Genomic DNA, 23,816 nt, shown 5'->3' with positions numbered 1-23,816 from the left:
AAGATTTGTTGTAACAACTTAACAAAATGGAATGCACGAACATTATAACTGTCCTATGTAATTCACGCCATGAAGAAGTTTAGTTCTCGTCGGACTGCTGAAAGAGAAATATTGTATTTTATAGCGCGTAATCTGTACAGATACTCTATTGACTAATTTGTAGTGGTTAGTGGATGTAGTTTTTATTATTCCATTTAGTTTATCACAATTACAATGAAATATTAGAAAACGAAATTTATCCAGAGACTGTAACATGCCACATTTATTGTAGAAACGATAGGAAATTATCTTTGACTAAATTACTAAGAACTGTTTGACAAAGAAAATGATTTAGTAACTCTGCAAGTCATCCATTTTCTGTATTGTGAAGTACACACAAACCGGCAAACTGCTAAAATTTAAAAACATGAAAATTAATATAGCGCACTATATTTATAAATTTACTGTATTACATTCTGATTTGTGGAGCAATGTTCTCGTTGATTATTGTGAATTCTAGGCAAGAAGGTAATCTCAAATGAGTCTCTCGTACGCAGCGTCAGACACTATTCAAATTTGTAAGCGTATCGTTAATTTTTCTGTGCATCAAATTAAAATTATTGAAGCTGAAGACAGCGCAATGATGACCGGAACTACTTTAGCACTATCAAATAATTCTCTGACTTTATGACAATAGGGTAATATTTATGATTGGCAAGAAATTTCGGCCATAGCTGATGACTGGTCGAGGGCTTTTTCAGTGAGACACAATTATAAGTTTCATTATGTCGGTGACGAAACTAGCTCATCAGATTATAATTACGAACTGATGAAAGGATTTCATGTCTGCGAGCAATTCTTGACGCCCAGGAAGTAGGAAGCAAGTACAGACGATGTTGTAACGATATCGCGTTCCAAGCCGTTCCTTGTAAAATAAGTGCCGGCGTGCCAGTCAACATTACTGCACGAACGCAAAGATCAGGATCCAAGAAATGAATAAATCAGTCAAGCTTTCCTCTTCCTACTTTTTACTACAGCAACAGAAGAGAAGCGTTATGTAACCTGCAATGTGCAGTTCGAAGCTTCTCTCACAGTATTTTTGAAGTAATTATTTTTTCATTTAGAAACAGCGAGAAAGCACGTAATCAATCTTCTTACATCATTCGGCTCAATGTCCGTATTCGTTTTTGACGTAACTATGATTTGTCTCTGTTATGCCAGTGATCTGCAATAAGACCCGATCAAACCCTACCGAGAAAGTGGGAAACGTAAGGCTGTGGAAGCAATTCTTAGCTGTGGAAGTGATGTACAACAGTTTATTAATTCGTTGTTTATACAAAACTTCTGAGGGTTGCCATCTTTGTGGCTCTATGGGTTGACTCTCCTATTGGTTATCAAATTTGATTTCATATTAGTTCTGTGTTGCCAGTACGTGTGGCTCATTTTTGGCTTACGTTATTAATGTATAAGGACTGCTGCCGTGTTCTCATCCAGAAATACCACAATTCACAAAAGTTTTTGATTGGTTTAGTTAATTGTATTCTCAATTTCAAATAAACTTCCTGAAAGGAGTCAATGGGACATGAATTCCAGGAAATATATTGAAATATGATCAAGCAATATTTACTAAATACGGTTTCCTTGCAAGGTTACAACTACTGTGGCCTATAGAAACACAGCAAGATATTCACACTTTTTTGCAAACATACAAAAATCATACCAACATTAATGAGTCCTATATTTTTTACACAATATGATATTTAATATCAAAGATGAGGAATGTTTGCCATGTTTGTCGTGTCAGCAGATAAAAATAAAGAAGAAATGTATTTCCTTGTGGTCTTCAGTTTCATTTTGCTACCATTGTATGTTCACATTGTACAGTGTTTTTACCAGTTTATTAACACAGGGTGATCTAAAGATAATCAGTACTGATTGAAACTAGTAATCAAATGGCATATAGAAATCACTTGAGATCAAAGGCTGATACAAACGCCACAAACTCGTTGAGAAACGCGTAGTGGTAAATAGGAGCATGAGAAAATAGTGTGTGATTATCGCTTGCTCATCTGCTTAAAAGAAGGTTTGAAAATCTTTATGTTTTTAGAAGTTTGTTGCTGATTCTGTTGTTGCCTGTAGAATGGTTACGTGACTTTCGCGTAATTGATCCTCTGTTTCGCAACAAAAATGTAACACGTTTGCTATGTGCTTGTCTGTGTAGACACAACGACATCGCCGGCCGCTGTGATCGAGCTGTTCTAGGCGCTTCAGTCCGGAACCGCGCTGCTGCTACGGTCGCAGGTTCGAATCCTGCCTCGGGCGTGGATGTGTGTGATGTCCTTAGGTTAGTTAGGTTTAAGTAGTTCTAAGTCTAGGGGACTGATGACGTCAGATGCTACGTCTGATAGTGCTTAGAGCCATCTGAACAACGACATCGTCATTTGCAATTACGGTGGGCACAGGACAATGGGGCTGGAATGTGTAGCAATGGAAACGTGTCGTCTGCTCAAATGAATCGCGTTTCTTGTTACACCAGGTCAATGATCGTGTCAGCATCCGATGGAGTCCAGGCGAACGGCCATGTGAGGACAGTACTGTACTATGGGGGTCTTTCACCTGAGTTTCCATGGGATCTATAAAAAGCGAAGTAAAGTCGTATGATATGAATGTGTGGGAGACCCGGAAGGGTAGGTTCAGTCGCCTAGATGGGAAGGTTTTTTTCTATATTTCACAACTAAAGGCACCTTTCCATCACAAAGTGTGAGAGATGTGTGTGTAAGTGTATTTGGTAAGTGTAGGTGATGGTAATGGGTGTACGTGTAGTGTAGTGTTGCAGATGATGAGAGAAGGAAGATGGTGAAACGCAATGCCGACCTCTCGAAAAGCAGCATGGGGCCGCTGGCGTTGCATGTCCTCAGTTCGTAGGACACTACGGAGAGGTTTGAATTTACCCCAGGACATTGATTCAAAGACTCACAGGCTTGAACATCGTCGCGAAAAAACACAGTGACCCGTATATGTAATAAGTTCCCTTTAATTTACGTCTATGGTCACAATCTTTTCTGTTTAAGGGGCTCCGGAACGCCCTATACTTGCAATGTTAAAATAACGCTTATAAATTACATCTTTCCTCACAAAGTATTTGAGGTAGGAAGTTGAACTTTTTACAGATTATTTATTGGAATATGGGCTACAACTTAACACAGGGATTTTACAAAATTTTTGTTCAGTTATTAAAGATGATTTCTTTTTCAATTGTAATGAAAATTCACAACATTTTTTTGCAATTTTTTATTTATATATTCAAAAATATGCAGTTTTTTGGAAAAAGGCTGTGTTAAATTATGCAGAAGGTACTGTGTAACATTTACTGAAAGTTTGAAACAAATATGTTTGGAAGATCCTTAGAAAACATGTAATTAGTATGAGAAAATAAAAGTTTTGGGAATCGAGCGACAAAGATTGGATTAACTTTTTAGTGCATTCCAGGTCCATAGGATGGATTACCTTCATCCTCTGCAAACTCCTCCTACAGCTTCCTCTTGTTCCTCCTCCTGTTTACTCTTGCTTGTATTTCTAGACTCTTTACAGCCCTGTCTGCAGCCCGAAGGCGTTCCTTGTCTAAAGCAAGCATCGCTCGTTGTTGTGTTCGTAGATTTTGCTACCATTTTCTTCAGTTGCAGTTACTGCAACACTGTTCCAAAAGGTGGTCATGTATGAACACTTATCACATTTCAGTTGTATTTCACTAGCAAGTCCTACGTGCTTTATTATGGAGAGTTCCAGACCAACTTCACTACAATGAATGCATCTTACACAGTTTGAAAAAATTTCTTTGAGAACCGACATATCAAATATTTCATTCACATCCGATTCGCCCATAAAACATTCATAGTTTTCACTCATTGAACCAAGCTTCTTCTGTGAAGTATTTTCTTTCCCACTTTGACTGCTATGGGGAGGTGTACTTGAGAGGTTAGGTTCACTCACTTGGTTATCGTCTTTATTGTTTACAGTAATAACACATACCTTTGGCTTTCCAACATTTCTCCTTTTCTTAAAAGCCTTCAGAGGATTTCTAATAACTTTACTTTTACTCATTATTGTACTTCAACAAAACAGAGACTCAAGAAACAGAATTAATTACGAATATTTTCGAGATAACGACAGAGTAAATAAACATGAAACAATCGACAATCACACCAGCGATATATATTGAACCATCACAGGTTAGCCACAACACATACTTTATCTCACATCACTAAAATGTACCTGATGAACACGGACGTTAATAATAACACCATTTGACAGCAGTTTAACAGCGCCACAGTGGGTCACGCCCACGTAGAACACATTTCAAAAAAAATTTAAATATAGTTGTAGTCTTCGGAATTGAATAAATTATATATCTATTAAAAGGTAATAGTCTGCAGATTCAGAAAACGCAAAAAAGTAAAAATTGAACTTTTCATGATTTTGAGCCTTTCCGGAGCCCCTTAACAGATTACCGGTTCCAGTCTTTAATGACCGTCATCAAATCTGTCTCATAAAAACAAAGTCCCTAATGTACTGCAGCCATAGTGGCATCGTCAAATGTTAATGCAGAATCAGCACCAGCATCGTCAAATACATATAAATCACATCACATGCACCGTGTAGGTGATGTGATTTATATGTATTTGACGATGCTGGTGCTGATTCCGCATTTAACATTTGACGATGCCACTATGGCTGCAGTACATTAGGGACTTTGTTTTTATGAGACAGATCTGATGATGGTCATTAAAGACCGGAACAGGTAATCTATTAAACAGAAAAGATTGTGACCATAGACGTAAATTAAAGGAAACTTATTCAAAGACTGGTGATCAGAGAATTTGCGCCACCACCATTCCTGTTCCCTCTGCCGTAAAGGCAAAGGGAAAGTGTCATCAGCGCGCGTCCTACCCGGACGGTCACTCATCCGAGTACTGGCCACGCTTGACAGTGCTGAACTTCGGTGATCTGACGGGAATGGATGTATCCACCCCGGCAAGGCCGTTGACATGGGACCTGCGATAGTAAGAAAAGGCACCAAGACAACTGCCCGATGACGCTAACTTCGGTGCCCTGATGGAAACTGGCGTGTCCGCCTAAGCACTGTCGTTGACGTGGGACCTGTGACAGTAACCGAAGGCACCGTGACAACTATAGACTACGTGAACATTATGGCGAACCACCTGCATCCCTTCGAGCTTGACGTCTTCCATAACGGCGATGGCATATTCCAGCAGCACAACTGTCCGTGTAACAAGGACAGAAACGTGCTACAGTGATTTGAAGAGCATGGTAGTGAATTCACGTTGTCTTGGCCACCAGATTCGCCTGCTATGAGCCCGATGGAATATATCTGGAATGCTACCGATCTCCAGTTCCGCGCCCACAAACCACCAACCCATAATTTACGGGGATTGCGTGACCTGTGTGCAGACATCTGCTGCCTCATACCTCTGGACTTTTCGAAGCCCTGACACACTGAACTGCTGCTGTATTGCTATCGAAATGTGGACTGGCACGGTATTATGCAGGTGGTCATCATGTTTTGCCTCTTAAAGGGTAAGCAGGAGCAGATAGAAAATATTTTTCCGCACAAGTCACTTATCATTTGGGCCCCTCCACTTTCCGCCGTTTTCCCTCGTACACGTTCACTCGCGTCGGTTTTCCTTACTAAGTGTGATACACACTGTGTACAAATCTTGCACAAAGGTGCCCCTGACACCCCACTCAGCATGGTGCCCCAAGCAGCGGCTTGTGTCACTTGGTCCTTAATCCGGCCCTGAGTCTAGGTTCAGTTGTAGTTAAAGCAGCTGAAAGAATTCCGTTCACTGTTTGGATACTGGAAAAATGCAGTCGATCTACAAAGTAGATTACTCGTCCGGGTAGCCGTGCACGTTAAAGCAGCGCTTCCGGGACGGGAAAATGCGCCGGCCCCTGATCGAGTCCGCCAGGCAAAGCTCGTTGTCCAGGCCACTCTGGATGTGTTTATAGGCGGTTTCCCACATCCCACTAGGTCAATACCGGACTGATACCCAGGAATCGTCTCAGTTACACGATTTAGAAAACTTCCTCTCACTTCCGCAAGAATTTGACTGTACGCAGACAGTTCGGCTGCGCGTAATAGCCGGCCGGAGTGGCCGAGCGGTTAAAGGCGCTACAGTCTGGAACCGCACGACCGCTACGGTCGCAGGTTCGAATCCTGCCTCGGGCATGGATGTGTGTGATGTCCTTAGGTTAGTTAGGTTTAAGTAGTTCTAAGTTCTAGGGGACTTATGACCACAGCAGTTGAGTCCCATAGTGCTCAGAGCCATTTGAAACCATTTTTTGCGGGTAATATTCCGTCGCCGGTGGATAACGGGGCAGCTACAGCAAGGGCATCTGGCCACCTCTTAAATTAACAATGCCATATCCGTTAGTAGACATACCGACCCTGCGCAGTGCTGATCAAAGGCAAAAGAAGAAGAAATCTGTAAAGGAGATTGATTAGAAATATCTCGTTCAACCCGTCCTAGCACATTGCTCAAGTGTGTTGGAGTAAAGAGGGAGATTAGACGTATACCAAGAAGAGCAGCATGAATGGTGACAGATTTGTTTGGACCACGGTAGAGTGCCATAGGAATACAAAACAACTTGAACTGATAGACATATGAAAATAGACGCAAACTATCCCGCAAAAGTGCATCTTCATGTTTCCGTGGCGCAGTGACTGCTCCATTAAACTTCGGGTGCACAGCCGCTTAAATTCAGCTTCTAATATTTCGGCTGTATATCGTTCAGCGATCTTCAGAGTGAGCCGAAAGACTAAGCTCCAGCACTAGCTTGATCCTTTTAAACTCACGGACCGCGGCATGCGCATGTCGGCCACAGACATACAGCCCACAATATTTTGGAGGTGTGTTGACGACACGTTTGTAGTGTGACCTCATGATGAAGATATATTACAAGAATTTTTTAAACCATCTGAACTACATCCGTGTACAAATACAGTTCACAATGGAAATTGAAAAGGAGGGATGTCGTCCATTTTTTGATGTTTTGCTTCGGCAGAAAGATGATGGAACTTTGGGACGTACAGTATATCGGAAACCGACACACTCAGTTTTATATTTACTTGCCAACACATGCCACGGCCTTTGCAGACGACGTGCGTTCTCAGAACCTTAGTTCACAGAGCACACATCATTACTGACGAGAGCAGTCTACAGGACGAGCTTCTACACTTAAAGAGAATTTTGGAAGCCAGCGGGTACTCTCCACAGCAGATACGTAAGGCACTACGAAAGAAACCAAAGTTGAGCACAGGCAATGCAGAAGAAGACATCCATGGCTTTCCTGCCATACGTGGAAAGGCTATTGTCAAAAATATGACTGATCTTCAACAAGCACAAAGTAAAAGTGATTTTTCGTCCTTCACCGGAGACGGCAGCACTCTTGAGTTCCGTTAACGACCATGTGATTCTCCGGAAGAAAGTGGCCTCTCGGTTCATACAGTTAAGATGACTGAACATCGCATGTACACTCGCCTCCTACAACTAAATAAATCGACTATGGTAGAACACTGTGTTGACTGTGGTCACTCTATGTTATACGAAAACTTCGAAATTGTAGCGTCCACATCATCTATGTGGGACTCGTTGGTGAAAGAGCCAACTGAAATTCGCTTGGTGACGAATTTAATTAATAGAGATAGCGGCTTCAGCTTGCATAAGGCGTAAGGATGGCGCTTTCTGTAATGAACATAATAGACGTCACGATTGTGCAGTTCAGAGTGACACATCGACTTCCCAGCGTGGATCGACTGCGCAGGCACAGATAAAATTGATGTAGATTGCACTTTTTTTTACCGCCGATCAGCGTCTCTGGCGCCTTTGTATTTGTGGCAGCATACGCAGTGGCGCGGTCCGCGAATTTAAAAGGACGGAGTGAGTGCCCAACCGTCTATCTTTCGCCTCTCTCCGAAGATGTTTGGACGATATGCAGCCGAAATATTAGAAGTAAAAACTGAATTTATGGGGCTTGACGCCCAAAATTTAGTGGAGCTAAACCGCAAAAGCCTATTTGCAAAGTGCCAAGAACCACAACTAAATAAGGAAACAAAGAATATACTATAACCTCCTATTTGCGTTCCCATAGGGAAGACTACACTAATTATAGCTCGCATAGAGGCATTTATGTAGACATTCTTCTCGCACTCTATAACTGAATGAAGGGGGAAGAAACCCTTATGATGTACGTGGTACTAGTGGAAATACCCTCTGCCATGCACTGTGCAGCTTTTTGCAGAATATGGATGTAGACGTAGATACCAGATATCGTGCTGAAGTTTGTGACGGAACGTCCCTAATCGAAGATGACAGATTGCCGGAGGTAGCCTCCGTGACGTCGGCGCGAAAGCGACAAGTGTCGGGTCTCGAACGTCTGTTCCCGGAAGGCATGCGATATGGCCGCGCTGTGCTACGTTGTTGTCGGCCTCGCTTACGAAGAAACGGCCGGCGGCAAAACGAACAAAAACAGAGCTTCGCCGCTACAGGAAAAGCTCAGGTTGGGCAGTACACGTTGGCCCGCCGTGAAAGTGCGAGCGTAGCTGCGTCACACACTCCTCGAAACGTCCCAGCAACCGTGTCGTTAACCAAATTCCGTTTCACAAGAGTAGCCTTCCGGTCAAAATCGATTACTTACGGCAGGCGCACGTTACGTGGCTGCGTGGAAATTGCCTGCCACCCAAGCCGCCAGTGGGTCGGCGATGTTGCCGGCCGGGGTGGCCGAATGGTTCTAGGCGCTACAGTCTGGCACCGCGCGACCGCCTCGGGCATGGATGTGTGTGATGTCCTTAGGTTAGTTAGGTTTAAGTAGTTCTAAGTTCTAGGGGACTGATGACGTTAGAAGCTAAGTCCCATAGTGCTCAGAGCCATTTGAACCATTTTTTGGTCGCCGATGTCAACGATCAACTGATTGTGACGAGTGTAAAGTCCAAAAATTCTGAGTGGCTGCAGACTCCAGGCATGCGTAGATATAGGGGATTGAGACGTCGACTGTCGTTCATCGGAAGTTAACGTATTCTCGCTGAGTTAGCTTGTGTTAAAGTAATGGATTTTGTGTCTCCTTATCTTTATTTTATTGATTGGCGACTCCATGGAGTGTCCTGTGCACCACGACCAGATAAAGGATATACTTAGAAGGAGAGACAGCATTGGTCGTATTTTTTTGTTTTATTAACCGCAAAATCGATTTTTGGTCACTTAGTGACCATCCTCAGTGCTGTAATATACAATTTAAATTGGTAGGCACTGATGTCAACAAGCTTGTTGACACCAGTGCCTACCAATTTAAATTGTATATTACAGCACTGAGGATGGTCACTAAGTGACCGAAAATCGATTTTGCGGTTAATAAAACAAAAAAATACGACCAATGCTGTTGTTGACACCAGTGCCTACCAATTTAAATTGTATATTACAGCACTGAGGATGGTCACTAAGTGACCAAAAATCGATTTTGCGGTTAATAAAACAAAAAAATACGACCAATGCTGTCTCTCCTTCTAAGTATATCCTTTATTTTATTATTTGCTTTTTTCCTGGTAAAGGCTGCACAAGGACATTTTCTCAATTCGTTTTTTTCCCACACAAGAGAACCTGGAATTTAATTCTAATACTGGTCTCCCTCAAGAGACGCCAACCATGTGAAAGCAATGAGGTATTTGGACTTTAAAGTACCTAAACACAGTAAAAACATGCACTGTTTATATGTAAGAACGTAACTAAATGAAAATTTTTAATGTAATTCTTGATGACTCTCGATCCTAGATAATCATTACCAGAAACAGTACAGAGGTCGATATATCACAAAAAAAGGATCGATACCACAAGTATCATGAAGTATTGATTCCCTGTGTAATTTGAGGCTTTGTTGGGCACGAAATGACTTACTTTAAGTACAAGACGACATTTGTAAATCATGCTCTGGTTTCATGAGTTACACTCTAACACAAAAAAGAAAACTGACGGACCATAAAGGAATTACCCATATGGGAAGGAAATCTATAGATGTGATGTACATGAACAGACAAACAGATGATTACAATTTCAGAACAAATGGGTGATTTACCCAGGAGAAAACTTCACAAATTGAGCAAGCCAGTAACGCGTTGGTCCACATCTAGTGCTTAAGCAAGTCGTTATTCGACTTGAAATTGATTGATAGAATTGTGGAATGTCCTCCTGAGGGACATCCTGCCAAATTTGTCCAACTGGCGTTTAGATCGTCAAAATCCCCATCTGGTTATACGGTCCAGTCCGTAATGGTGCAAATGGCTCTAAGCACTATCGGACTTGACTTGTGAGGTCATCAGTCCCCTAGACTTGGAACTACTTACACCTAACTAACCTAAGGACATCACACACAGCCAAGCCCGAAGAAGGATTCGAACCTGCGACCGTAGCAGCAGCGCGGTTCCAGACTGAAGCGCCTAGGCGCTCAGTCCGGAACCGCGCGACTGAGTCCCATAGTGCTCAGAGCCATTTGAACCATTTGAAGCGCCTAGAACCACTCGTCCGCAGTGGCCGGCTAGTCCGTAATGCTTCAAACATTCTCAGTGGGGAGAGATTCAGCGAAAACACGTCTTCGCTGATCGTCGGAGCTCAGTACGAAGCGGAACTCGTCACATAAGACGATTCTACTCCAGTTAGTGAGATTCCAGGCCGAAGACGTGTCTGCAGACGCTCCGGGAAGCGGTGGTATACCAACCTGACTGTCGTCCATTATATGGGTCGACAATCGGGAGTGATGGTTTGAGGTTCCATTTCTTTTCATTTGGTTGTCATCCACGGCGCCCTTACAGCACAGCTTCACGTCGATGGTATTCAAAGCCCCGTTTTGTAGAACTCCTTGGCAAGCTGGCCTGGCCTTACATTTCGGTACGATAACGCCTGTCCGCAATATGACGAGAGTTACTACTCCTTGTCTTCGTGCTTGCCAAATCCTACTTTGGCCAACAAGGTCGTCAGATCGCTCCAGTTAGAACGTTTGGAGAATTTGGGCAGAGCACTATAACCGGCTCGGGATTTTGACGATCTAACGATCCAATTAGACAGAATTTGGTAAGACATCCCTCAGGAGGTCATTCAACAACTCCATCAATCGACGCCAAGCTGAATAGCTGCTTGCATAAGGGCCAGAGGTGGACCTTCGCGACATTGACTTCCTCAATTTGAGAAGCTTTTTCTCTTGAATAAATCATCCAATTTTTCTGAAACTGTAATTATTTGTTTCATCTACATCACATCTAACGATCTGCACCATACGGATAATTCCTTCGTGGTGCGTCTTTTTATTATTATTATTATTATTATAATTTCTGAAAGGGTTCGCGAGTTCGACATTCAGTTCTGCAGTGACTTATGATGTTGCCGCCCTCTTCAATTACCATCAGTCACGGTCACTTAGGCACACTTTCGTCCACGTTATGACTTAGCGGATGATGTTATCCCGCTTTCCCTGTAGGTGGCATGATTCTCCGTTACAGCGCCTCATGAAACATCAAACACTTAGACTCCCTTGGTTACGGAAGCAGCCACCATACCAACACCAACAATTTGGCCACGCTAGAATTCACTTATCCCCGACACAATGCAGTGAAAACTTCACAGATTACTGTTCTACCCCCCCCCCCCCCCCCCCGACTGACACTTGCAACGTACTGAGGCATATTTGCAATAGTAATAGATAATCGCAGGCACTTTCACCAAAATATAATCTGTTCTGTTTCAGTAAAATCTTTTTTTCTAAGTTTTCCTATAGGCTAAGAAAAGGGTCGTCCTTCTCGGCATTCATATTTCGATTTTCCAAACCGGGAAAATATTTGCTAGAAGAATTTATTAAGGTTCCATGCAGACTGGCAAGAATTAACTTTATTCCTTTTTAGCCGCAAGGAACTATCTGTAATAGTAGATTAGAGAAGATGAACTTCTTTGCCAAATAATAACCTTTATTCTCGATAACTGGTTTCTGTAATCAATGTTACCATCTCCAGATCTCGATAAACAGGTTATTGCATAACTGTAAGAGTACTCTTTCTCGTGAATTGGTAGGTACGTAACAGACTATAAGACTGATGCATTCGCATGTCAAAATTAAAACAAATATGTACATGGTGTTCACGACATACATCTGTACCCTTACAGCTGTTTTAAGAAATACGCAACAACCTGTCTGTCAAGATATGAAGATGGTAACATTGATTATCGAAACCGGTTATCGAGAATAAAGGTTTACGATTTTGGCAAAGACGATTATCTTCTCTAATATATTAGAACGAATTGATGGACAGCAAAAGAAATAAACAGAAGAGTGGATTTCCTCTTGTGGGCTCATACGAAGAGTGTTTTGTATTAGACACGTTTCCATTGCGAAGAGGATCTGTGTGAAAGAATTCTCTATGCCTAGGACGTTTGATCGAACAACACTGAGGTTGTTAGGATGGATAAACATAACTTAATGCAATGCCAAGCCTTCACAGAAGCTAGGAGACGGCTCTCTGGAGAGTCATGTGAATGTAGTACCTCGTGTAAATGATGCAAATAAATATGGTTATCACAAAAATGTGTCTATTTCTGTTGCTATTGTCGTCAGAAGACCAATGGTAAATTTGAAATATTCTCATTTACTCTTAGTTTTGACTAGGTCGTTCCGTCAGTAGGATTCCCTAATGAAAAATCGTACATTTTCACTTCACTGTCACCACTGAATAACTGCATCAGCATCACGGGATGGGACCGATGACCGTCGCAGTCTGGTCCCTTTAATCCCCCAAACCAACCAACCATCACGGGATCACACTTTAGATTGTAAGGATCCCGTGATCGATATCCTTCAGAGTGAATGATTTTTGGAATCTGTCTGTTTCATCCCAGTTAATGAGTGCGATGCAATTAGGCTTGTCTTCTGATGTTCGTAAGTGGAATGAAATAAGTTAAAGGACATTATCTTTTATTTCAGAAGGACGTTACGACCTTTTATGGTCAATTTGACAGTAAATCGTAACAACCACGTCAACTATTGTTAAGTAGTAATTGGGTGTTATGCTATCGTGGCTGAAGTAAGTCTCTCTCCCTATAGTCCGAGAGACAACCATTAGGAACATAGTCAGATCACTTAAAGTTACGGGTATGAAAGCTTATAAGATGGACAAGTTCTGTTAGACAAAAATTACTGTAACATCCAGTTACATCTTTACTAAGTATCGTCGAAAAGTTATGCACGAAAAGAAAAAAATGTAATTTCGTTTATTGTACGATTAAAGAGTCGTAACTAGTCGACCATGTCATACACCTAGGTGTAACAAAACTCACAAAATGTATTTCTCCTTAACGGCTGTTAATGGAAAGAATCTTTTAATATCGAGTCTCGTACTAACGTTTAGATATATGAAGTAGAACTATCATCATATATTGTCAGTGTAATTACATAGATGGTAGGCTTCGATTTACTAGCAGGCCCCTGGAAGACTGCAGTATGTCAAGAAAAGAGTTTGCTTTCAAAAGAACTGCACAACGGGCATATGTAATGAGAGGTAACACTAGTTGCCAAAGATATGACTGAGAACGAGAGAGATCTAAAAAATCTTATTTGGGTGACACTCTACCTAGACACAGCAAGAATTTGATTTCAGAGCAAAAACTAATAATGTTCTTCAGCTTCCTACGAATCGATCACGTCGAGGTCGTGATGATTGTATTAGACAAACAATAGCTCGTATGAATATGAAACGATCGTGTGGCGTTATTGTTCGGGAGTCTCAGTCTGGGTAATATCCCGTAAAGAAGTGTCCAAACAAAGGATGAAGGAGTCAATGATGTCGCTGACGGTTGACATCTAGACAAAGACAACAATTTCATACCTTGCTGTTCACAATATCTGCTACCTAATCATGAGTAATGCTTCTAAAAAGAAAGTGACATATTGTTTCAGTGAAGCTTTCGAAACGACTCAGTGGTGACACAATCGGAAGAGTCAATCGACCAGTGGGCACCAAACGACAATTTAAAAAGATCGAAGCAAGCTTGCGAAGAAAATATAGTGAATACTAAATAATACACAATAAAACGAGTTTCCAAAATGTCATACCCTACACGCTATGCGGAGGGCATATACGTGTAAAGTAAGAGTCTGGGCGTCATGCGCTGGTGGGAGTTACTTCCTTTCTCCACGCCTCTCCCTTCTTTTTCTTTTCCCAATGTGTAGCAGTTTTGCTGGTTATGTTATTCTCATTGACTGAATATTTATACAGTTCTTCTGAACATATGTTGATAAGGCAGTATGCTGTCTCGATAGTCAGAGTCAAAAACATAATTCAGATATTAAGTGAAACAAATACTGCACTCATCTTGTGCCAACGAACGAAACAGAAAGTAAAAAAGGGGTATGCCCAAAAGGCTCAATGAAACACGGGCTCCAGAACTGTATAACGTGTGAACTTCGACGTACTTCCATTACAGCGAGAAAGATTTTTTTTTTAATCACAAGAAAACATACACAGTCGGAATAAATTTGCTCTGCTTCATGCCCAAAACGTCCGTGGATGCTTTACAATTGTTAGAGGTATTTAAAATCCGTCTTTGCTGCTGTTAAAAGCTGCGTATTTAAATTACCACACTAGTTTCGTTTTACGATTTAAAAAATCTTTAGTGATGGTATTTTGTCTAATTTCGGTTTATATCTGGAACTGCACATTTTCCAGGTATTGGAGCGTTTGACACTGATATTTTGCTCTCATTTCACGCTCGTTGCCTGCGTTTCTTGGCATGAAATGCACAGAGGTGACAAAGTACTGGATAGCGATATGCACATATACAGATAACGGTAGTACCGCGTATAAAAGGTATAAAAGTGCAGTGCATTGGTGGAGCTGCCATTTGTACTCAGGTGATTCACGACAATCGATTTCTGACATGATTGTGGCCGCACAATGGAAATTAACACATTTTGAGCGAGGAATGGTAGTTGTAGCTAGACGCATGAGACATTGCACTTCGAAAATCGTTAGGGAGCTCAATATCGCGAGATCTACTGTGTCAAGGATGTGCCGAGCATACAAAAGTTTAGGCATTTACTTCTCACCACGGATAACGCAGTGGCCGTTGGCGTTCACTTAACGACCGAGAGCAGCAGCTTTTGTGGAGAGTTGTCAGTGCTAGCAGACAAGCAACACTGCATGAAACAGCCGCAGAAATTAATGTGAGACGTACGACGAACTTATCCATAAGGACAATGCCGCGAAATCTGGCGTTAATAGGATACGGCAGTAGACGACCGTCAGGAGTAGCTTTGATAACAGGACGACACCGCCTGCAGCGCCTTTCCTGGGCTCGTGACCACATCTGTTGGACCCCAGACGACTGGAAAACCGTGGCATGACCAGATGAGTCCCGATTTCAGTTGGTAAGAGGTGATGGTAGGTTTCGAGTGTGGTAGAGCTCCCATGAAGTCATGGACCCAAATTGTCAACAAGGCACTGTGCCAGCTGATGATGCCTCCATAACGGTGTGGACTGTGTTTACATGGAGCAGACTGGGTCCTCTAGTGCAAGCGAATCGATCATTAATAATTTGCAGTCATTTGTGGACTTCATATTCCGAAACAACGACGGAATTTTAATGGATGACAATACGTCACATCACCGGATCTATAACTGATCGCGATTGGTCTGACGAACATTCTGCACTGTTCGAGCGAATGATTTGGCCACCCAGATCGCCCGACGTGAATACCAACGAACGTTTCTAAGGCATAATCGAGAGGTCTGTTCGTGTACAAAACCCTGCCCGGAAACACTTTCACACTTATGGACGGTTATAGAGGCAGCTTGGCCGGCCATGGTGACCGAGCGGTTCTAGGCGCTTCAGTCCGGGACCAAGTGGCTACTACGGTCGCAGGTTCGAATCCTGCTTAGGGCATGGATGTGTAAAATGTCTTTAGTTTAGTTAGGTTCACTTAGTTCTAAGTCCAGGGGACTGATGACCTCCTATGTTAAGTCCCATAGTGCTTAGAGCCATTTGAATCATTTGAGGCAGCATGGCTCAATATTTCTGCAGGGGACTTCCAACGACTTGTTGAGACCATGCCACGTTGAGTTGCTGCACTACGACCTGGAAAACGAGGTCCGACACGATTTTAGTAGGTATCCCATGACTTTTGTCACCTAATTGTATAGCACAACTTGTGCTTATTTTCCGGCATTCGCTAAATGAGATGAAAGTCCCGAGTAAAACATATCAGTAACGGAAAGAATGGAATTCATTATGCCATAGTGATCAGCATACTCAGCACTTTCAACTAATGCGAGAGGAAATTTTCCACTTTGATAGCTCTTACATGAGCCTCAGTTTTCGAGATGGTGGGGTAAGTCAGCACCTTGAAAGGAGAATAGCTGTAGACGCGAATCACGGCAGCGCCCACTTTCTCCCTCACCCGACTAGCGGCTTCGCATTTCCGCTGCCGTAACGTTACACACGAGACTAGACGTCGGGCGTCAGTGTACGCCGAGGGCCAAGAATAACGACGCTATGCGAAACAGTGGGCGGCGCTTGCAAAATGTAGAGGAAGTGGCGAACGAAAAGCAGGATCTCAGCCACTCCGTCCTGGCTTTCCAAGGACGGGAAGAGATGCGCCTTTCACTAGCTCGCTTCAGGAAACCAGTTACACAACTTCACGCCAGCCTCCCGTCATCGCCGTCGCGAGCTGCGAAGCCACGAGTATTGTCATCGGCTTAACTAAATTATTTATCCTTTGCTAAATTACTTCTCTCTGCTATTTTTTTCGTCTGACAGGAAATGCTCGAGTAAAAATATGCCTCACTTTAAGAAAAACCGTTTTTTCAACAACGTAGTGAAAGAGGAAGAATTTCCTTCAGAAAGCTATCCTCGTGAATAATATTTTTTTTTTTTTCTTCGAGACGATGCAAAGTTGCAACGAACCTGTGAGATCCTTAATTCCGACATTACGACTTCATCCCATACTGCGAGCCTTGTTTCTAATTTACACAGCTCTTCACCTTGCACATACTGTTTTATCTAGTAATTTTCCTAGACGTCTATTTTCCCGAGCACTTGCTTCGTCGATTTTTAGGTAACCGAAAGCATAACAGTACTTACCACATACTAACGCAAACAGCATGTAGTGAGTTGAGCAATCACCGAATTCTCTAAATAACTCGAGCTGAATGCTCGACATGGTACCAGGGCTACTCGGAAAGTAAGGTCCGATCGGTCGCGAAACAGAAATCACAGTGAAAATCTGATGAGGCTTTGTATAAATGTGTTGGACAGTGTCTCCAGTATGCCAGTCGATTGCGTCACGTTGCTCTTTTCCAGCTCTGAGCGCACTTCGAGCATGTAAAGATGCCTAGAAGATTAGTGTCTCTCGCCAAGTATGACTGTGAGAGATTTCGCCTGATTTCATGCAACCCACACAACGTATCTGTCTTGTATTTCCTCCTTCATGACAATTCCTTGCTGCACACTGCAGGGGCAAGGGGGACGCTCCTGTAGTGTTGCCATGGCAAATGTTTGATCACTCACCGTACAACCCGGACTTGGCTCCCTCCGATTTTCACCTCTGCTCGTATGAACCGCTGGCTATGAAGACAAACGTTTTGGCACAGAGAACAAGCTGCAAATCAGCACAGAGAATTGGCAGAAAGCACAGGCGGTTGCCTTCTATGACAATGGTATTCGAAAGCTGGTACATTGCTACGACAAATGTCTCAGTCGGTGCGGCGACTACATGGAGAAGTAGCTGGAAGGTGTACTTAGCTGTTACAAATAAACCATTTTTTATTTTCACTGCAATTTCTATTTTGTGAGCGATCAGACCTTAGTTTCCGAACAGCTCCCGTATATTTCCTTCCCTATGCTTATCCATCCTTATGTCTCCTTTCTAATGATTTACATGTCGACGGAATATTAACTCTAGCTTTCTTATCTATAATAATTTCGTTGTTACAGACGGATTTCTTAGCCGTTAAGAACTTCAATATCAGCAGTTATTTATTTCAAGCCAAAAGGCCGTCCACAAAAATGCAATCCTGTTTGATGGCCAAATTGATCCAAAATGAAATACCAAACACAGGTACCAAAAAACTTCCTTTAAAATGCTCGAGAAGCGCCCGTAATACAGCTGCAGTGGGTGATCGGTACCATAAAGTATATTGCTACAGCTTGCTTGTACATTTCAAGGCGATGCTGATTATTTATTTCCGAAGTATCACGAGTACTTTCGTAATAGAGTTACCTTATTGTCGACCTTCCTTGTGACATCAACATAGATTAAGCAGACAGCATGTATATCTCTAAAAATATAATTACTGATTCCAATAGAACATCTGTCCGATGAAAAAAATCAAACAGGTAGAAAGTTGGAATCACCCAATATACAACAGCCAGAATAATGTTTGACAGACAATAAGAAATGAATGAACAACACAATGACTGGAAACACAAAGATTCGACGATACGCATGAACAGTTGTAAATAAACAGTGTTACTAACAGAGCCTACTCCTCGCCACCGCGGGTTGGAACTGATTGCACTAGACTATTCCGAAGCTTTCAAACACTTGCGGGAACTGGGAAACATCATTACTCTACGAGCCTAAGAAATGAACGGTTCTGGGCAACATAACGCCCAGAAGTCATCTGTACTTGAACAGAAACTTTACATTTTTGTGCGCAGTAGTTAAATGCGGCCGGAAATGGTTATTATCTTTCCTGGCTGCACAGTCGCAACTTTGGCGAATGCAAAACTTAATCAATGGAAGTTAATGATAACTAATGATGTGTTCACTAACATGCGTGGACAACGGGCAAACCATGAAAGCTTCCGAGCAATGGCTGAAATGTACAAAATGTTAAAAGTTAAACCAACTATCCTGGACAACGTAAGATTGACAAATTTTGCTCTGTCTCGTCGAAATACATCTCAAGTGGGACGAAAATTGTGAATACCACATGGCTTGCAACCTCAGATCTCTCAACAGTGGTTAGGCACTTTTTTAAGATCCTGAAAAATTCTTGACAGTGAAGAGTCACAATAAATCAGATGTAAGGAATATCTCTTACGAACTACTTTTTTCCAGAATGTCTAACTTCTATGAAAATGCAATACTGCACAATAATCTCCCATCGAGAAGTTATACAATCAATCTGTGCTAGTCTGATAAATTAAATTCCCTGTCATTAATTTGCTCTTGTCAAAAAAATTACAACTATTTCCGATATTTCACGTGGGACAATCTGGTACATGGGTCTTACCACTTAATTCGGTCACTGTATTCTGAGATAACAGGATACATCTCAGAATGTGAGTCACCATGCAGTCGTTGTTGAACCTATCACAATTGATTCATGTTCTTCTACTCTTTTTTTCCCACAAGCATGTGTTTAACATCAGTGATGTACACATTTAACTCGTGCTAGTTCGCGACTGATTTATCTCCTTGTTTGTCACGTTTCTCTCAGAAATGGCGTCTCTTATGGACTGTCTATGTGAAGACATCGATATAGATGAAGCAACAACACCATACGTTGCTGAAAATTCTGCAAGTTGAGCGTGTGACTGTGATAAAAGTTATTGCTCAGTGAGAGATGTTCGAGTGTAGCGTGTACAGGAGAAGTCCTTCCTTTTCCTCTTACTTCTCTTCGTTTCACTTAGGAGGAAGGTCAAATAAGCGTGGGGTTTCGGTGGAAGTTATCACTTAGCTCTTTGCAGTGCATGATTGCCTTTCCCCAACCGAACGACAGCAGTTCTGGTTTAGACGGGCTAGTACCAGCAGTTGTTTCTGTTTCGCAGCATCAGGTTGGACAGGAAACTGGCAAATAAAAAAAATATTTGGAAACTATATAACCTACAGTAAACACCGTACAGTGACTAATACGCTAAAGACATAGATGTAAAAGCGAAAAAAAAAATTGCACTAGTACGACTGCTTCGTCATTTTACTGCCGCCTGTAGATCAACAGTGATGAGGAACGTACGAGCAGGTAGCTACTTAAGTCTGTTTTTTCTTTTTCCCTTTTTTTAAAAAAAAATCATAAGAAACATATTATACCTGTGACTATACTGTCAATGAGTAACAGTTGGAATCGGCGAACTCACACTAATACTTAGGTGTAACAGTTTGTAAGGACATGAAATGGATATCACAAAGCTTCAGTTGTAGGTAGAGCAGTGGGCAGACTTCGGTTCATTGTAGAGTACGAGGGAAATGCACTCAGTCTACGAAGAAAACTGGTTACAGAACCCACGTGTGATCAAGTGTGTGAGACCCAAACCAAATGGAACCAACAGGAGATACTGAACGTATACAGACAAGGGTAGCAAAAATGGTCACGGCTTTTTCGATGGTGCCGAAAAAACTGAACTGGCAGACACTTGAAGACAGACGAAAACTATCCTGTGAAAGCCTACACACAAAATTTCAAGAAGTAGCTTTCAGTGATGAAAGAATACAAGTTCCGACGTACTGTTCCCATGAGGATCACACACACAAGATTCTACTAATTAAGTGCGCGCAGTGGCAAAAAGCAACAGTTCTCACGCGTTCCATACGTGAATGGAACATGAACAAGCTGACACGATGCAGAGTACCGCATCCCAACATTTCACAGTAGTTTTCAAAATTTGGCTATGGATGTAGCGATGCGTTGGACGATAATGTGTACCTCAGTCCCACAATGAGCAGACAGATTAATAGGTTACTCGAGTGTCAGAATTTGTGCCACCTGTCAACGGAGTAACATTATTTCCGGGTCGCCGCCCAACTGGGGAAAACACATCCAGTACTGCACAGAGGTCCCATGCTGTCTGATCACATTGGCACGAGACAGTTGTTTCTGGGTAACAAAGTCCAAGGGTGCAGCTAAGAACGTGCGAAGGAAGTCAGTGTGGCGGAACTCGGGAGGCCACACACGAGTAGCCGCGCTACCGCCAGACGCGATACGTGGCGTGATAAACGTCGGAAGACGGCTTCCCAGAGTCGGTCATGCGGGGTCGACACGTCTTTAGTGAAGGACGTGACTAAAAAGAGAAGGTGCGACAGCGAGGAGAGGCGCGAACGGGCCGACGGGCGGCTGTACTCACCGGCAGAGACGAGCAGGGCGGCGGCCAGTAGCCGGTACAGCGGTCTCGGCGGCACGACCATGGTGCTCGCAGGAGAACTGGGGACCCCGTCTGCACGGCAGGCGCTCAGCGCGGCTCGGCGCGCCCCACCCTCGCCCGCGACGGCAGAGGTAGGGGCAGGGCGGCTTTCCAGCGGGGGCCTGGACGTGGGTGTGTTCAGGAGGAAGGGGCGGGCTCGCCAGAGAGAGCTTCTGAAGAAAGGCGCACCGCGCGCGACGGCAGCACGCAGCGGAACCTCCATTCAGAACCAACTCGTATGCGATACTGAACCGGTCCATTTCATTTATCGCATTTTATGTATAGGGTGACTAGATGCAATTGTTTAAAAAGGAGAACAAACAGCTTCAAAAAGGAAGAAAAAGAGGACACATCAAACGGGTCAACTGCAGATGAGGATACCACCCATCAGCTTTGGACAAGTCACGTGATTGCCGGGAATTACTGGTAAAACTAGCAGTTAACTGTTACTGATAGTCAGGTGATGGTTAACTGAGCAATATGAAAAAAATTAAAAACATTGATTGTGGTGACAGTGTGGCGTCAATTGTTTTGTTATGTCAACAACACGGAATTGTTTACAAAGCGAAAAACGTAAGACCATTCACCTCCCTTCATTCGACGCACCGCTACCAACATCTACAATTCAAGCAGCAGCTGACGACATGTAAACTGCACTTTAACCATCTGAATACAAATAAATTGAATGACTATGAAACAATGAAATAAAACCATGACAGTTAATCTGTCAAGTTATTTCTTACCTTTATTGATCACTGAGACGTACGTTCCAGCTCCACATATCTTACATTCCGTTTCAAATTCGTTTCTCCCTTTCTTGAAAGCCATATATTTGCAGGAAAGGACATCAGAAAATGTACACTTTTGTTGAGGAATAGCCAAATATTTTACGTAACTCACTCGGTTAAAAAGTACACTTACAAATTACTCGTGCACTATAGGAAGCCAAGTCAATACAAAGCGAAGATACGAGACGAAAATTTTAAATAATCGATATTTGCATTCGCTTATACGTCGATCAATGATACCATCGACGATCCTGGTGCCACCTACTAACACCGCCTTCGCGCGTGTTTATCACAAGGGCTGTGCCAATAGTTAAAGTATTTAATAAAAGAGCAATAGAACGGGACAAATAGTAAATTAACTGTATTACGCTCAACTTTGCGAAAAAGCCGGACACTGTAAAAATTCGCCCGGACCCCAGACAAATAACTAAAAAGGAGGACATGTCCAGATTAATCCGGACGTCTGGTCACCCTACTTATGTACAGAATGTTTCAAAATGAATATATGCATTTTAAGGCTTTGTAGCACATATTATACTACTGGCCATTAAAACTGCTACACCAAGAAGAAATGCAGATGATAAACGGATATTCATTGGACAAATATATTATACTAGAACTGCCATGTGATTACATTTTCACGCAATTTGGGTGCATAGATCCTGAGAAATCAGTACTCAGAACAACCACCTCTGGCCGTAATAATGGCCTTGATACGCCTGGGCATTGAGTCAAACAGAGCTAGGATGGCGTGTACAGGTACAGCTGCCCATCTAGCTTCAACACGATACCACAGTTCAAGAGTAGTGACTGGCGTGTTGTGACGATCCAGTTGATCGGCCACCATTGACCAGGCGTTTTCAGTTGGTGAGAGATCTGGAGAATGTGCTGGCCAGGGCAGCAGTCGAGCATTTTCTGTATCCAGAAAGGCCCGTAAAGGACCTGCAACATGCGGTCGTGCATTATACTGCTGAAATGTAGGGTTTCGCAGGGATCGAATTAAGGGTAGAGCCACGGATCGTAACACATCTGAAATGTAACGTCCACTGTTCAAAGTGCCGTCAATGGGAACAAGAGGTGATTGAGACGTGTAACCAAAGGCACCCCATACCGTCACGCCGGGTGATACGCCAGTATGGCGAAGATGAGTACACGCTTCCAATGTGCGTTCACAGCGATGTCGCCAAACACGGATGCGACCATGATGCTGTAAAAAGAACCTCGATTCATCCGAAAAAATGACGTTTTGCCATTCGTGCACCAAGGTTCGCCGTTGAGTACACCATCGCAGGCGCTCCTGTCTGTGATGCAGCGTCAAGGGTAACCACAGCCATGGTCTCCGAGCTGATAGTCCATGCTGCTGCAAACGTCGTCCAACTGTTCGCCTTGCAAACGTCCCCATCTGTTGACTCAGGGATCGACTCGTGGCTGCACGATCCGTTACAGCCATGCGGATAAGATGCCTGTCATCTCGACTGCTAGTGATACGCTGCTGTTGGGATCGAGCACGTCGTTCCGTATTACCCTCCTGAACCCACCGATTCCATATTCTGCTAACAGTCATTGGATCTCGAACAACGCGAGCAGCAATGTCGCGATACGATAAACCGCAATCGCGATAGGCTACAATCCGACCTTTATCAAAGTCGGAAAAGTGATGGTACGCATTTCTCTTTCCTACACGACGCATCACAACAACGTTTCACCAGGCAACGACGGTCAACTGCTGTTTGTGTATGAGAAATCGGTTGGAAACTTTCCTCATGTCAGCACGTTGTAGGTGTCGCCACCGGCACCAACCTTTTGTGAATGCTCTGAAAAG

General features: G+C 42.9%; 1 protein-coding gene across 1 annotated transcript in view; it reads right to left on the bottom strand.

Moving 5' to 3' along the window:
* LOC126416379 (chitin deacetylase 1) overlaps positions 1–21,427 on the bottom strand; it is a 216,981-nt gene extending 195,554 nt beyond the window's left edge. Inside the window, exon 1 of the mRNA XM_050084059.1 lies at positions 21,150–21,427. Coding sequence (XP_049940016.1) covers positions 21,150–21,210 — 61 coding nt within the window. The 5' untranslated portion in view covers positions 21,211–21,427. The remainder of the gene's footprint in view (positions 1–21,149) is intronic.
* Positions 21,428–23,816: the final 2,389 nt, after the last annotated feature.

This window comes from Schistocerca serialis, chromosome 8 (genome assembly GCF_023864345.2).
Source record: "Schistocerca serialis cubense isolate TAMUIC-IGC-003099 chromosome 8, iqSchSeri2.2, whole genome shotgun sequence".
Taxonomy (NCBI): Eukaryota; Metazoa; Arthropoda; class Insecta; order Orthoptera; family Acrididae; genus Schistocerca; species Schistocerca serialis.
The sequence above is the reverse complement of the archived record's forward strand: the minus strand, read 5'-3'. Positions and strand labels throughout refer to the sequence as shown.